The sequence below is a fragment of the Trichogramma pretiosum genome, unplaced genomic scaffold, assembly GCF_000599845.2.
Source record: "Trichogramma pretiosum strain Unisexual culture from Peru unplaced genomic scaffold, Tpre_2.0 scaffold114, whole genome shotgun sequence".
In the NCBI taxonomy this organism is placed as follows: domain Eukaryota; kingdom Metazoa; phylum Arthropoda; class Insecta; order Hymenoptera; family Trichogrammatidae; genus Trichogramma; species Trichogramma pretiosum.
Genome location: NW_019640798.1, coordinates 75,689 through 90,186, shown reverse-complemented (window position 1 = coordinate 90,186; position 14,498 = coordinate 75,689). Strand labels below are relative to the sequence as shown.

General features: G+C 38.8%; 5 protein-coding genes across 6 annotated transcripts; 2 read left to right on the top strand and 3 right to left on the bottom strand.

Moving 5' to 3' along the window:
- Window positions 1-1,069: 1,069 nt before the first annotated feature.
- LOC106658416 (growth hormone-inducible transmembrane protein-like) lies at window positions 1,070-3,088 on the top strand. The gene is made up of 4 exons (XM_014380373.2): window positions 1,070-1,198; window positions 1,593-1,919; window positions 2,004-2,624; window positions 2,703-3,088. Exons 2-4 carry the CDS (start codon window positions 1,606-1,608, stop codon window positions 2,785-2,787), a joined length of 1,020 nt encoding a protein of 339 aa, XP_014235859.1. The 5' UTR covers window positions 1,070-1,198; window positions 1,593-1,605; the 3' UTR covers window positions 2,788-3,088.
- An 86-nt stretch (window positions 3,089-3,174) lies between these two features.
- On the bottom strand, window positions 3,175-7,614 carry LOC106658414 (TBC1 domain family member 25). The gene is made up of 7 exons (XM_014380371.2): window positions 6,652-7,614; window positions 6,464-6,573; window positions 6,144-6,405; window positions 5,416-6,070; window positions 4,955-5,351; window positions 4,095-4,877; window positions 3,175-4,023 (listed from the first exon to the last, which is right to left on the bottom strand). Exons 1-7 carry the CDS (start codon window positions 6,691-6,693, stop codon window positions 3,600-3,602), a joined length of 2,673 nt encoding a protein of 890 aa, XP_014235857.1. The 5' UTR covers window positions 6,694-7,614; the 3' UTR covers window positions 3,175-3,599.
- Window positions 7,615-7,937: 323 nt separating this feature from the next.
- Window positions 7,938-9,363, top strand: LOC106658418 (programmed cell death protein 5). The gene is made up of 4 exons (XM_014380374.2): window positions 7,938-8,125; window positions 8,207-8,318; window positions 8,396-8,562; window positions 9,027-9,363. Exons 1-4 carry the CDS (start codon window positions 8,060-8,062, stop codon window positions 9,072-9,074), a joined length of 393 nt encoding a protein of 130 aa, XP_014235860.1. The 5' UTR covers window positions 7,938-8,059; the 3' UTR covers window positions 9,075-9,363.
- LOC106658415 (protein disulfide-isomerase TMX3) lies at window positions 9,317-12,009 on the bottom strand. Its single transcript, XM_014380372.2, has 9 exons — window positions 11,414-12,009; window positions 11,078-11,126; window positions 10,966-11,005; window positions 10,735-10,898; window positions 10,341-10,669; window positions 10,020-10,260; window positions 9,749-9,941; window positions 9,489-9,681; window positions 9,317-9,402 (listed from the first exon to the last, which is right to left on the bottom strand). Exons 1-9 carry the CDS (start codon window positions 11,454-11,456, stop codon window positions 9,368-9,370), a joined length of 1,287 nt encoding a protein of 428 aa, XP_014235858.1. The 5' UTR covers window positions 11,457-12,009; the 3' UTR covers window positions 9,317-9,367.
- Window positions 12,010-12,332: 323 nt separating this feature from the next.
- LOC106658429 (protein lin-7 homolog C-like) lies at window positions 12,333-13,779 on the bottom strand. Of its 2 annotated transcripts, none has more exons than XM_014380393.2 (5): window positions 13,490-13,779; window positions 13,383-13,424; window positions 13,179-13,306; window positions 12,860-13,105; window positions 12,333-12,787 (listed from the first exon to the last, which is right to left on the bottom strand). In XM_014380393.2, the coding sequence occupies exons 1-5, from the start codon at window positions 13,524-13,526 to the stop codon at window positions 12,635-12,637; spliced, it is 606 nt and encodes a 201-aa protein (XP_014235879.1). In that variant the 5' UTR covers window positions 13,527-13,779; the 3' UTR covers window positions 12,333-12,634. The 2 variants fall into 2 exon arrangements, with proteins under 2 accessions (XP_014235879.1, XP_014235880.1); XM_014380394.2 differs by having other exon boundaries at window positions 13,179-13,291.
- Between the last annotated feature and the right edge of the window lie 719 nt (window positions 13,780-14,498).

The following is a 14,498-nucleotide window of genomic DNA, read 5'->3' as shown; positions in this document are numbered from 1 at the left end:
TATACTGACCTCGAATGAAAATGACATCGATACTCGATATTATTTCAAGCTCGTTGAGAAGGGCACTTTTCGCCCAAAAATGCTACCGGAGAGTGTCGCGTGCCCCTCGCTCAGAGTAATTTACTTTTTTCCTCTCCAATTAATCCCCCGACTTCTCGATCATTTTTCATCTTCTAGATCTTTTTTTTTTCATGCGAAATATATAGTCACTCGGCCGGGTGGCTAATTTCGTTAAGTACGCCTTTTTACGATCTATCGATGCTATACAACGTCTAAAGCAATTACAATTTCTTTATATAATTCGAGCGTATCTTTTGAAACTTTTTTTTTTCTTCTCCTCGCGCGTCTCGTATCAAAGATATATACCGCTCGTCGTAATATAAATGTACGTAGCTAGTACAGAAATAAAATACAATTTAGCCTGTAACTTTGACACCTTTATCGCTTTGATTTCTCGCGCGCGCGCTATATTATATTCGAAAGATAATTGAATCGTGCGCGCGGCTGCACATTGGCTACTGCTGTATATAGATTTTACAGAAAAAAAAAATTACTATATCGTAGCGAGACGCGAGCGAATGCAAAGGAACGATCGAGAATAATTTCACTTCTGCGTCCGATGTTGGAGCGAATTTTGAGCCTTCATCGTTTCAATTGACGTCAATTAAATGTGGAACTTTTTTCGTCCTCTGAGTCTGGACTTCAATTTCTTACTTGAATTCCAGTCAGTCTCTGCATCATGGAAAAATATTTTTAAGAATTAAATACCCGCATTTCCATTTGAAAGTGGTATTTCCATCTATTGCTGTGCACATAATACGAACTAACAAGTATTGTATTGATTACGTACACTAGACATTTGCGTCGTTTGCGTTTGATGAGAAAAAAGAGGTCTTCGTTGCCAGCCGCTGTCAAATCAGACTTCACAGGGTACACACGTAATACGGCAAATGTCAAAACAGTAGCAGACGACTCGCGACTTGCGCAGTGGCTGACACGAGAATAATAATAATAGCTACACGTAAGTGCGTTACTTGCGCCGTCTGATTATTATACCGTGTTCGCGCACGCGACTAGAAAATTCATTCAGTATCTCACGCAGCTCGTTCGAGACTATTCGACTTGGATCGCGCCGCTCTTCGATTAACACTTTTCGTTTGCCAAACGTCAACAACTTTTCGTCTACCTATTGCGTCATGTGAGTACTTTATATGTTTTTGACAAAACCCTGTCAAATTTTGGGCATTGTTACCATGGGAAAACGAGACTATGATCGATTTAGTTCGATTGATCAAATAATCAATCGTCTCCAGCTGCATGTTGTTATTTACGATTGATACAAATGCTGCATCATTCGTACGTTAAACGTATTTTTTTTCGCATCGATGCCACTTGACCTATGTTACATTGTTGTTGCAATATATTAACCATCTCATAGAAATTATTTTGCCGAGTTGCGCAAGATCCGATAATTTTTTGTAATAAACTTTCCATTTCTAACCTCGATGCTCGTAAAACGTGTTATTCGTATATAGAGGATTTTGGAGAATAATTTATTCTTATTCTTATTTTTTTTTTCTCACTTTTAACAGTTAAAACGTCAAGATGATGCTAGCACGTGTGTGCCGCAGTACGCTCGCGCCTCAAGTCCAGAGCTTCTACAAGGCTCCAGTGAACATCCCACAGCTATCTAAAATCCAGACTGTCAGATTATTCGCAAACGATGGAAGGACTTCTTTCACTAGGTCAGCCAGAGCCAGACAGTCGTTGGTTACAGAAAAATTGGCACAGCCCGCTGGAGAAACTGCATTCAAAATTGGACAAGGCGCAGTAGCTGGTGGAGCAGCTTTGGGTATTGGAGCGCTATGCTTCTACGGCTTGGGTCTTTCTGGTCAAGTAGGCGCCATTGACAAAGCAGGGTAAGAATATGCAATGATTAACTCGCAATAAAATGTGTTACAATTATGAGAAATCAATTACATCACAATATCATGAAATTGCAGAATGTGGCCCCAGTATGTGAAAGACCGCATACATACAACATACATGTATTTTGGAGCATCTGTTGTCACAAGTGCACTGTCTGCAGCAGCTTGTTTACGTTCTCCAGCAATGATGAATTTGGTCATGAGACAAGGCTGGTTAGCCATCATTGGAACGATGGCTGCTATGATGGGTTCTGGCATATTAGCTCAAAGCATTCCTTATCAAGAAGGCTTTGGTGCTAAACAACTTGCCTGGTTGGCTCATACTGGTATAATTGGAGCTGTTTTGGCTCCAGCCTGCTTGCTTGGTGGATCTCTTGTCATGAGAGCAGCTTGGTACACCGCTGGAGTCGTTGGAGGACTTTCAGCTGTTGCAGTTTGTGCACCCAGCGATAAATTTTTGAACATGGGTGGTCCATTAGCTATTGGTCTTGGAGTTGTATTCTGCAGTTCTATTGGAACAATGTTCCTCCCACCAACAACAGCTATGGGAGCTGGTCTTCATTCTATTGCTTTATATGGAGGATTAATTCTCTTTTCAATGTTCCTTCTTTATGACACACAGCGTATCATCAAAAGAGCAGAAACTACACCAAATTATGGCTATTCCAACATTGCTCCATATGACCCTATTAACAAGTAAGTAGAACTGCATAAAGTTGATGCAACTTGATTGTTTATTGTTGTCTTATATTAAAATTCGTTTATCTTTTACAGTGCTATTTCAATTTATTTGGACACAATCAACATCTTCATCCGAATTCTTTCCATTCTTGCTGGAGGTGGCAACCGACGTAAATAGATACATAGATTGAATTGAGATTTAATATAACGAACTAAGTATTGAAAATAAGTTGGTTTTGCATAAAAAATTGTAAAAAATCAAATGCTTTGGCCAACTTAAAGTTGAAAACGCATATTATAAATTTGTTGAAACACATAATTTACGAATTATATTACTTTTAACTACTAGTTTAAATTTTTACTTGAGACAGATGGTGAACAGAAAAATTTTGGTAAAATGTCCAATATCACATGAGAAAGATTTCTGTTAAAATTTCATCCAGTGACAAATATTAAAATAAACCAAAGTTTCTCATAAATTAATTATTTTTATTATCCTATGACCATTCATACATTTATCAATGTAAAAAACGTCAAGATTCTTAAAAATCACATAAGGAATGAATATGTAAACAATAATAAGTCTTTGCCTTTGACAAGAACGAATTGCACGATGTAATAACATCGACAAAAATATATGTTATCGTTTCTATTTGATTTGAATACAACGGTAAAATGTATAAATATATATATACATAATCTGTATACATATATAGTGTGATTCATCGCCTTAAAATACTTACTCAGATAAATATCGATTTCATATAATAAGCTTTTGTTGCGATTTTTTTTAGTTTTCAACTTAACAGCTATAAATCGTTTATTTTTGCATTTTAGAAACTAGCTTGCACTCTGTGTTTTGTGATAGCAGCAGCAGCGATCGATTCTCTTCTCTTCTCTACTTTATATGACTCGCAAGGAAAATTGTTGCAATCGATACTGGCCGCCTAATAGGATAATTATTCGTCGTACGTATAATGTAGAAATTTTTCAAACGTTGATGTACTCAGACTTGGCTGAATGTCGCTTGAGATAGCCGGCAAATAGCTGTCTCGCTTGGTTGAGCACCTTGTTGACGTCGTGTTGTCGCACCATTTTATTGAAGTGCATCGCCAGCTCGTTGTAATCCATCTGATTGCGCATTATGTGGTCGCGATGCTGGAGCAGCAGTGTGATGCAGAGGAACATGAGGAACGGATTGCCGCCGCCGAACTCGTTGGGCGCCGGTAGATTGTCGCTGCCCAGTTGCGTCTCGTCGTCGCAGGTGCCCGATGGAATGAGATTAGTCAGTTCGGTCGCTTCTTCGCACTGCTCCTGAACTACGGACGTGGGTGGGCTCGCTTCCTCGTCTATCGTCGGAGGCTCTTCTTGCGGCCAACTGTCGGTGCCGTCGCTGTCCGATAAATCGTCGCACCTGCAAAACGTCGCGGAAATTAGTGGTTTTTTTTTTTTTAACTTTACTTTTTTGGTACCAACTACACTTACTTTGTATTACGTTTGAGCAGTCTGATAGGCGTGACAGATTTGACGCCGTTTTGATCCTTCAATATTTCACCGTCGAACTCCAGTTCAGCTTGCTCGTCCGGAGTCGTTGAGTTCTGTTTGTTATTTTGTATCGAATGCAGAGGATTTTCCCAGACGAAAACATCCGCAGCTGGACTACACTTTGGCAGTTCGCTTTCTGATTCACTCTCGATGATTTCGTTCTCCAATTTCGACAACGGACTGTCAGCTGGATGCTCGTTGATCGGCGGAGATGGTCCGAATACTTGACGATCCAGCGACTCCAACTCCAACCGTAGTTCCCTCGTCATAGATGTGGTCATGGGAAAAAAATCCGTCAAATTATCTTCTGGTGAATTGGCGTCGCCTCTCGAGCTCTTGGTCGATAACAGATTGGACGCCGTTGTCGTCATCGACATTACATTGGGCAGCCTGGCAGATGTTTCGGAGTCGTTATCGCTAGGCATGATGCGGCTCTTGTTGAGACTAGCGAAATTCAGAAACTCGTTGAGATTCTTCACGACTCTCACGCACTTGCCGGCTTGAGCCTTGATTTGCTGATCCAGGCTACTGTTACCATTGCTCAAAACTCCCAGACGACGATCTTCGAAATCGAGCAGCGACGTCATGCGTTTGAAAGGTTTGGGACTGGGCGCCGAGTCGACGCTGAGGCACTTTTCGGTCGGTAGATTAATACGATTTCTGGTGTGACGGACTTCGGGACTTTCACTGGTTGGATCCGACAGCTGAGGTCTGTCGCCCAGTCTGAAAAATTGTAAGTATCACTACTCGTTCACGCAAATGCCATTCGGTCAATTTTAAGATTTTCAAACGCATTGTACCTTCTGGTGGATCCCGGGGGATTTTCCGTTGCGCAATTTTCGGCAATGGGCTCATCGGTGTTGCTCACTGTGCGCCTTCTCGCGCTGCCGGAGCTCGCTCCCGAACTCTGCCGTCTGATTGCGCAGACTTTGGTGTAGGCGTTTTCTCGGATTTGTTTGATATTCGGACTAGGTGGAGGAGTGGCCGGTGGAAATTTCACCTCGAAGAGCTTCAGCTCGCCGTTCGGTGGCGGTGAGGCCGGGATCGACGCCCATAATACTTCGAGCATACGCATCGCGTCGTCGAGGGCGAATTCGCGCTTCATTTCCAACAGCAGCCATCTGTAGCAGAAGAGAAGATCGTCCGCCTGGTAGGATTTCAGGTAGGCGTAAAACTCCGGATCGTAGAATTGTAAACCTGTGCAAAGAATATATTTAAATATATCTTCATTCAATCAGAAGGATAAGATAAAATGGTTTACCTTCCGACAGATGCGCGAACTTGGTCGTCATAGCGATACCGTCGAGCATGAAATTTTCTTGAAGCCGCCTCATGAGGGCGCACAGACATATGTACGATTGAGCCTCGTCCCTCATCGTGACGAGAAGCGGCGAAGCCAAGTCACTCATACCCTGGCAGTAACTCACGGAGGGATGGTTCAGGGCGTACGTCGTTAAAATATTGAACAGGCTCGCCGTGTTCTGGTTGTCGTCCGAGCCACCGTAAAATTTGTGATGCCGATCGGTCCTCAGAACGTCCTTACGGACCATACTCGTGACGTAGTCCAATTCGCCGACGTTCTGCCCGTTCTGCATGAGATTTTTCCACGAGTCTCGCAGATTGATGTACTCCTGCGACTTGTTCTTCATGTAATCGATTCTCTGACGACCCGACATGCCGTCGGGATAGACGTTGAGAATGTGCTTCCAGACGACTTTTCGAAGACTCGGCTCGATGCCCCCGAAATATATAACGGCGCGTAATTCTTTCGATTGAACGACCTGACCAATAGGATCCAAAAACTTTCGAAACTCGTTGTCTGCCAATGGTGGACGGGGTGGGTGATTATTACCGTGATTCGAATCATCGCCAAAATTACCTAAGGCTCTTTGTACAAGATTAAATGTTTTTTCCATCTGCAAATGCAAAATTATGAAAAATCAAAACTAGTTTCAAGTGTATACAAATTACAGGACATTCAAGGTATACCTTATTCATAATAATGCCAGGTAATCTGGGGGTCTTGTATGCAAAACCCAGCTCTGGTCTTGAAGCCACATGTTGGTGAACATTTTGTTCCCAATCGCTTTCACATTCATTAGTTTCTCCAAAGGGTTTTAAGTTGACTTGTAAATAAAGATAAGGCTCTGAAGCACTTATAAAAGCAGCGTCTAAATCCCAATCTGATAATAGAAACAGATACGTCTCTGCTCCATAATCATCTGTTGCTCTGTACGAAACAGTGAACTCCCTGAAATAAAACCAAGCTGTCAGTATCGAAACAAAACTTGTAAATCTGAGTTACGCACCCTTTAATATCAAAAGCTTTGATCAAAATACTTTGAAGAACTTCTATAGATGTTATTTGAGGATCCACACTAAACTTTCTGTACTCTGGCTTATGTGGTGTTTCAAACTTCTGAAAAATACATTTGCATTTCATAAATAATTGTTCTAAAAAAAATCTATTGTCATCATAAAGTTGTAATACGCGTACCTTAACTTTAACTCTGACAGCATCTCTAGGGCATCTGAACATTGTGTTAACATGCAAGCACTTTCTGTTCTAATTACATACATATCACTGAATGTGTTCCTTGAACTTTTTCAAATCCTTGAATGTGGCTAAAGTATGGAACGAGGATACACAGCATGGCTTTGACACTGCCGACGAGGGTGACAAGGTAATAAAATCGTATGATAATTCATTGGAGTCACGCGTCGTAAGCAGTTTCGGACAATGTTCGCGATAAAGTCACAACAGTGAACAAAAGTCGTTATCACGATTATTCGACACAATCTTGAGCACACAATTCACGAGATCGTTTGTGTAACGAAATGCAAAAATCAGACTCAATTGTGAAAATCCCAAGTGTAAGAGTCTTGAGGTCGCGTGCACTCACGCTCGTAAATAAGGGCAATGGGTATTTACATATAGTAACAGGCAGTGGCAGTAGAGTAGCAGCAGCAGCAGCTGAGTTCATTTGCGTGTGGACGACATGCCGTTGCAGCGCACCATAACAACAGCGATCTGTCACACAGTCCGGGGGCTGGGAAAAATTTCGCGTAAAAATTTTTCGCGTTGATGCAAAACTTTCAAGTTACGAAGGAGCAACCATGCGCCAAACTGTTACTGTTGTAGTACTGCAGCTCTGCGTGCTGCTCGCGGCTACACCACCAGCTGCTGGAGGTTTGCGTGTTTAGCATTGGCAAACTCTAGTATAGGCGCTATATCGACTGCGAAACGTATAATAACTGTATATACATGGCTGCACATACGGACTGCAGCAGCAGCAGCAGCAGCGACTAAACGCTCTTGAGAGTTAGTGTGTACATAACAGTTTTCAACGGTTCTCGCCGCGAAATTTTATGCAGCTGCTCCTACGCGCCGATGGATATGCAATTACACATTACCACAATTACAGAAATTTAAGCGCGGAAATTGAGCGCAACTGCATTTTCTGAAAAAAGCACGATGAAAATGTTTCGTTTGTAAACAAGAATAGATATGAGCGGTAATTAGGGTGATAAGAAATTCTCGTAATTTTTACGAGCTGCTCTGGATAATGTTTTCGATTTCCCGACTATTGTTTACTTCTCTTACTTCATCTAATTTCGAATAACTATCAGCGGCACGAGCTTTTCCGTGAAATTTCGAATCGGAAAAAGCAAATCGGTATTTTGAATTACATTCGAAGAGCCGTAGGAAAATAATTGTAGAGGAACCCTTAAAAGCCCCAAATATGGTTCGAACTTCAAAGTATGACGAAAGCAGGTTAAGTGTAGGCACACAGTCTCATGCCGCTTAGTCGTCGTAAACACTAAAAGTGAAAGTTTTTGACTTTTTGTTCAATAAACCTGATTGATTAATAGTTGAGTTTTTGGCAAAATAAAATTTAAAAAAAATGTCGGATCCAGAATTGGAACAGCTTCGTCAGCAACGTCTAGCCCAATTGCAAGCACAACAAAAGGTTACTGAGATTTTTGAATTTATAATTTTTTTTTAACTAAGTTGTGTGTGACTAAAAATTTATTATCAATGTATTATACAGGGCCAAGATGGCAGCAATCAACAACAAGCTATGGAAGAAAAAAAACAACAGATGGAAGATATGCGAAACTCCATTCTTAGTCAAGTACTCGATCAGAATGCCAGAGCTCGACGTAAGAATTTATTGATCAATTGTGTCATATTTTAATCTTTCAAGAAATTTAATCACATCTTATTTTGTAATTTTTAGTAAACACATTGAGTTTAGGAAAACCAGAAAAAGGGAAAATGGTGGAAAATATGATTTGTGCTATGGCACAAAGAGGACAAATTGCCAATAAAATTGGAGAGAAAGAATTAATAAGTATCTTAGAAAGTATAAATAGACAAACAAGTTCAACGACGTCAAAAGTAAAGGTATGACACACTTGAAAATAATTTTGATTTGTAAGAAATTTTAACTAGTAGTGCCAAGAGTTTCAAAAGAATAGTCATTTGTTGAATGCTGTGAATCAAATGTAACAAACATGATTTTCACAAATATGTATTATTTAAAACATTTTATCTACAGTTGTCATATCAAATGAGATTCAACATTTATTAATAAATATATTTTATACATCAGTATTAATAAGACTTGATGAAGGTAGCACTTCAGTCTTCAAACATATATAAATATTAATATATATTTGTATAAGTTTTACATATGAATATTCCAATATTGTCTTACAAAACAATTGTTTAGAGTTATCAATTAAATTTTGAATGCTCTGACAATGTTTTAATAAGCTCTTCACAGCATATACAGATTCTATATAACATATAACTTATTGATAAAACTTCAAATCAACACTTAATAAATAAAAAAAATGGTTTTTCAGTTTGACCGACGCAGAGCAGCCTTGGATTCAGATGATGATGATTTGTAGCATTAGTTAAACATTGTTTCATATAATGCACGAGTAAAAGGCAAATGTATGCTCTAATTATGCACGAATACAAAAACATTGAAGACTTTACATGATTTTTTGTCTTGTTATAAAACTACTTTTAATAAGTACAATTTTTAAGAATACAAGGGTACTCTTCTCACTCACTTTTCACTCACCAATAAAATTAAAATGTTCTTAATGCGATGAATGTAAACTTGTAAAAAATGTATTGTTACAGTTTTTAGTTTCAATATAGGATTTTTTCTTTTCTTTGCTGGAACATGAATATTCTAGTCTTTCTTTTTATGACTTGCTTCTGCATTTTCTAAAAAATAAATATTTTAATAAAATTTACTTATTTGAAATCTATTCAATTTAATACAATCCAATAAAAAGTATTCATCAAGTTACCTTCTTCCTCATCATCTGCATCAAATATATCTGGACACCAGATATTATAGCAAATAAGAGATAAAAATCCTGCAGGCAATCCAAACAAAACTAGTGTCAGAATTGGATTGCCTTGCCACATAGACACTAGTGAAGACTTTACTTCAAACCATGATCTATATATTTTTACTACAAAACTGTTTCCTCCGTATTTCTGAAATAAACAAAATACTTGAATTGATTCTTACTTTTGTAAAAAAAGCTTTGGTAAGAATTATTACCGGCGCATTTTCATTTCGAATGTGTTCCAAAAACAATTCAATTGCATGAGGAGTCAACTTTTCTGGCTCATCCTCTGGAAAGTAGTGATGATTAGTTGTAGTATTGATCACAATTAAACTTGGTAATGGTACAACCATCATTGCTATTCTATTGACTAGTTCAGGATTTGCTACCCAACCAAATTGAAAATGACTGAAAAAGAAAGTTTTTCATTCCAGTAAAGCTAATATAAACATTATTTTATAACATAACTTGTAATGTGAATCTTACTCATGGTATTTTTGACGTTTCCTTTTAATGACTGATTCAACCATATCTTTAAATTCTAACATATCAGGTGATACTTCTTCTAAAGGATTCTCCTCTACAACTGCTAAGACTAGATTTTTACCAGTCAAGTATAATTGATAAATATTTCCTTGAGTTACTTTTGGGAATGTTGGGAATCTTTCAGCATTTACCCACTTATAAATAGTTTCATTTAGTTTCTTTCTATCAGTTATATCATGGCCTGTACAGAAAAATATTTGGACAAATTGAAGTAAATTTCTACTATAATGAATAATTCAAAACAATCTTAATCTTAAGTACCTGAAAAATTGTAATGTGAATTTTCTTTGTAAACAAATAACGTTGGTGTTTTTACAATAGGAGCATGCTTGTCAACCACAACCGGATGAGATTGGTAAAAGAAAGCATGAGGTTGAAATATGCTTGCAACATTGTGATAAATGTCCCATATCATTCCAGATCTCTCACCGACGTACAAAAAATAGACCTCTCTATCTTTTTTAAGAGTATCAAAACTTGTTGTTCTTGTGACTTCCTGCACAACTGGACCACTTAATCTCAAAGCAAACTTAACTATTTCATCTCTAGTCCTATCACCATTGTAAACAAACTGCTGATCTCCCTTAAAACTGTAATTAACAAAAAATAATTGAGTCAATTGAAAAATTGATGAGAATTATAATGCTTTACTTACAACATGATTGTTGGAAATCCTTTGATTTGAAAAGTATGAGCTACATTTTTAAACCTAGTACAATCTATTCGTCCAACTCTTATCGATGTGGAATGCAGATACTGCGCAACATGGGCCCACACCGGTTCTAATCTCTTGCAATGAGCACACCAAGGTGCATACATCTGAAAAATTATTATAAATTAAAAAAGCACGTCGACGAAGCACATCTTCAATCATTGATTTACATACCATTATGAGCCATGGTCCTTCTTTGTGTATATCCAAGAGTCTGCAAGCAAAAACAATAATGAATGTGCGAAATGCAACGAGAATAAATATGCAAGCATGATTTGCAACTTACTTGTCGCTAAGCTCCAAAACACGCGACGCCTCCGTGCTGCTGACAATAACTGAAACATAATTCGAAAGAAATGCTTAATTTTGCGCTCTCGCAACGAATTTTTATTTGTTAAAAGAGCGTAAAAAGAATCGCGCGTGGTTACACCGAGTAATCGAGAGAAAGTGACTCTCGTCCAAAAAAAAAGCTTTCATTCTCCGAAGCCGAGGAGTGTATATCGATCGGCTATTGATATGGTTGTGCGAGAGAACGCGGTACTCGGCTGGCACGGTGTATTTTTGTTTACCGCGAATCCCTCAAGGGTTAAAAAAAGCTCGGCGAGTAATTTATCATAAACACCTGTGCAGGCGATGAAGATGAACAGCCTTATCAGCGAGACCATGTTGCTGAAAACGGAGCAGCTTCTTTTTTCAACGCAAACAGGTGTACCGAAGAGCGTCGTCGGATGCGGTAGTACGGCGTCGAACTGGATTGAACACTTCACAAAAACTCGATTAAGTCACGGACTCTCTCGGATCATCTCGTCGCTCGTTTCTCCTAATCAATTCATTTTTTCGCTCGTAAACTATGTAATAATAGAACGAGCAAAGTGTACGCGGGTATGTACACGCGAAGAGGCAGCGCCGGATACCGCCACAGCCAAATAGTAGTATACGTACGACGACTTGACGACTGACAAATCGAGCACTCTCGATGAGTCAAGTTATTTTCACAAAAAACTCCGGCGATTGGCGCCGTGGAAAAGTATATTGAGAGCTCTGCTGCTCCGGCTTGTGTGCAGTATATATAAGTAAGTGTATCTCGCGGTCACTATAATTCCTTCCTCGGTCGCGCACTCGTTTTTTTTTTTATAAACTGCAGGAAGAATCAGGAGAGCAATGAGCCAAAGTACGCGACATATCGGCTGCTCGCGGTGGACATTGCACTCGCCTTACTGCCGCACATGCATTAGGCATTCTACTGCTCTGCTGCTGCGTGCAGGCAGTATACCAGTGTCTATATCGTATATATGCACGTTACACGCCTACTATCGCGTATATAGCCGCGAGCCGAGTAGCGATGTGTGCGAAGGGTGCGACTCGTTGTCGGCGGCCTCCGTGTTATACTCTGATCGTGCGTATACTTAGTATCTTGCTAAAGGCCGAGGGTTGTCACTTTACGCTCGGCCTTACTTATTCGAACAGCTGAGCAAATAATATGAATAATCAATAAATGATTTTCGATATCGGGAAGGTAGAGAAAATAGTACACATCCGTGTATGTTTGACAGGATTTTTATTCTAAAATCAATAAAAGCTATGTAAATAATAATTCTGTCACAATACTCATCTCAAATACTTATGATAAACATTAATGACTTTTAAGTTTGTTTCTTTTTTTTTTTTTTGTACATTTATCAATATGAAATTGCAATAAATTATTAAGTTGATCACATAAAAACTACTCTTATAGAATTTGAAAAATAAAATTGGATAAATAAGGGTACAACAGTCTCTTGACAAACTTTGATGACTCGATAAACTATAAATTGTCAATTCATGAATTGTTATTAATACTTCTTTAGTGATTCTGTCGTCTGCGCGCAGCCCTTTGCTTGTCAAATCTCATTTCCATTTCTTCCAATACTCTAGGTGTGTAACGAACAACAAGTTTAACAGAATTTGCTTGTTTCAAGAGTTCAACAGCTCTCTCGTGATTCTCTCCTTCGACACACTGAAATATTGCACAATGAATTATTTTAATTGATTATCAGTTTGTATCTATTAAAATGATGGTAGTACTTACAACTCCGTTCACAGATAACAATTGATCCCCACGTTTCAATCCACCATGCCTATCTGCTACACCACCAGGAATGATTCTTGAAATATAAATTGGTGAATTTTGCTCTCTGCCACCCATAACATTGAATCCTAATCCTTCATCAGTTTTAGGAAGTTCCACTACGCGTGGATGAGCATGACCTTCACTTGCAGCAAATGCAGCCACAGTGGCTTTTGCAGTAGCAACAGCTCTGACATCTTGAGAACCCTGTGAATGCAAATTGCAATTGGCATTAAGAAAGGAATGTAAAATCTGCATAAGTAATGAATAAGTTGGTCACCTGAATATCCACAGATTCATAAATATGTTCATAGACTTCTCTCACTGCATTGAGAAAATCACTTTGTAAAACTTTTTGTAAGGCAGACAATTTTGTTACTGGGATTTCTCCACCTTTTAAAAAAACAACTTATTTAATCTCCACAATTATAATTAAAGTATGGTTTGAATGATGGGTAAAAAAGTATAGCAGAATAAAGCTTACTTTTCTGTAATTTATCCAAAAGCTCGATGGATCTCTTGATATCTATGAAAGAAACACATATTATAGGACTTGTTTACGTTTGGATTGAATTATGTCAAAATATTTACCTCGCTCCAAATGCAAAGTTTCTCCTACAACAGCCATTTCGCGTGTTTTGATGAAGTTTGCAAGGTTAAGTACAGCAATAGACTGTGTGTGCACTCTACACGCAGCTTTCACTCGCTCGGAGAAACGAAATAAACTATATCAAAGAAAAATTATACAATTCGAATATGCGAATTGGCTCGAAATCGAGGAGTTCGATTCGAACTTAATGATGCTGCGACAAGTGTGACAAGTGACACCGTAGTGCAGCTAGAGAAGCTGTTGCTATGTTATAGTCATGAATGACAGTACTAGTCAGTGCAGAGTTTCGGAGTTGGGAGTCAGCCGCGCTCATCACTCCAGTTATATATATAACAGCAATAGTCGTCGGCATAAAAGTTGCATATGTCAGGAGCGCGAGTTTGGTCGAATCGCTTAGTACAGGCGCAAATTTACGCGAGTTTGACGTAAAGCAGAGTATAAGGCAATATACGTAGGCGTGGAGTGCCAATTTTATGGGTACTTATTGAAAAATAAATAAATAAAATAAAAGTATGGATTTGCGCGAGCATACGATGTTTCCTCGGTTTGCGAGGGAGCAACAGAGAGTCAACGTCTTTTACCTCGATTCGTAACGGCTGAAAGAGGATGGATTTTTCGACCAATACGGACCCGCAATTCATACCGAACCTAGAGAAAACGTTTATATGGCTGTAGGACTATTACAAAATAATGCCGAGTGATAAAAATAGTTATTAAATTTTTGAAATCTTGGATAAAAGCGTGGAAAAATGTAGGACTCAGTATCGATGGTATCTCTGTGATCGTTGCACTCTGATCCTGTGGGCATCGCAAAGCGGATTTATTCGTTGAATGTGATTTGAAGGTTTGGGATCGATTAGATGTTTTTTTTTTTTTTTTTTAATAGAAAAAAAGTCTTTTATTTTGCATATTAATTTGAACAAAAGTTTACAAATCAGAGNGGGGGGGGGGGGGGGGGGGGGGGGGGGGGGGGGGGGTCAGCGTGGCAAC

Coding starts and splice junctions, on each gene's coding strand:
- LOC106658414 (XM_014380371.2), bottom strand. CDS start 6,693: ATGTTCAGATGCCCTAGAGATGCTGTCAGAGTTAAAGTTAAG. Junction 6,071..6,143: donor CTGGCATTATTATGAATAAG/GTATACCTTGAA, acceptor TTGCATTTGCAG/ATGGAAAAAACATTTAATCT. Junction 5,352..5,415: donor GTTCGCGCATCTGTCGGAAG/GTAAACCATTTT, acceptor TTCTTTGCACAG/GTTTACAATTCTACGATCCG.
- LOC106658429 (XM_014380393.2), bottom strand. CDS start 13,526: ATGGCTGTTGTAGGAGAAACTTTGCATTTGGAGCGAG. Junction 13,307..13,382: donor TTTGGATAAATTACAGAAAA/GTAAGCTTTATT, acceptor AGATTAAATAAG/TTGTTTTTTTAAAAGGTGGA. Junction 12,788..12,859: donor TGTTATCTGTGAACGGAGTT/GTAAGTACTACC, acceptor GCAATATTTCAG/TGTGTCGAAGGAGAGAATCA.
- LOC106658416 (XM_014380373.2), top strand. CDS start 1,606: ATGATGCTAGCACGTGTGTGCCGCAGTACGCTCGCGCCTCAAGTCCAG. Junction 1,920..2,003: donor GGCGCCATTGACAAAGCAGG/GTAAGAATATGC, acceptor ATGAAATTGCAG/AATGTGGCCCCAGTATGTGA. Junction 2,625..2,702: donor CCATATGACCCTATTAACAA/GTAAGTAGAACT, acceptor TATCTTTTACAG/TGCTATTTCAATTTATTTGG.
- LOC106658418 (XM_014380374.2), top strand. CDS start 8,060: ATGTCGGATCCAGAATTGGAACAGCTTCGTCAGCAACGTCTAGCCCAA. Junction 8,319..8,395: donor TCAGAATGCCAGAGCTCGAC/GTAAGAATTTAT, acceptor TGTAATTTTTAG/TAAACACATTGAGTTTAGGA. Junction 8,563..9,026: donor CAACGACGTCAAAAGTAAAG/GTATGACACACT, acceptor ATGGTTTTTCAG/TTTGACCGACGCAGAGCAGC.
- LOC106658415 (XM_014380372.2), bottom strand. CDS start 11,456: ATGGTCTCGCTGATAAGGCTGTTCATCTTCATCGCCTGCACAG. Junction 11,006..11,077: donor GTTTTGGAGCTTAGCGACAA/GTAAGTTGCAAA, acceptor TTTTGCTTGCAG/ACTCTTGGATATACACAAAG. Junction 10,670..10,734: donor GGATTTCCAACAATCATGTT/GTAAGTAAAGCA, acceptor TGTTAATTACAG/TTTTAAGGGAGATCAGCAGT.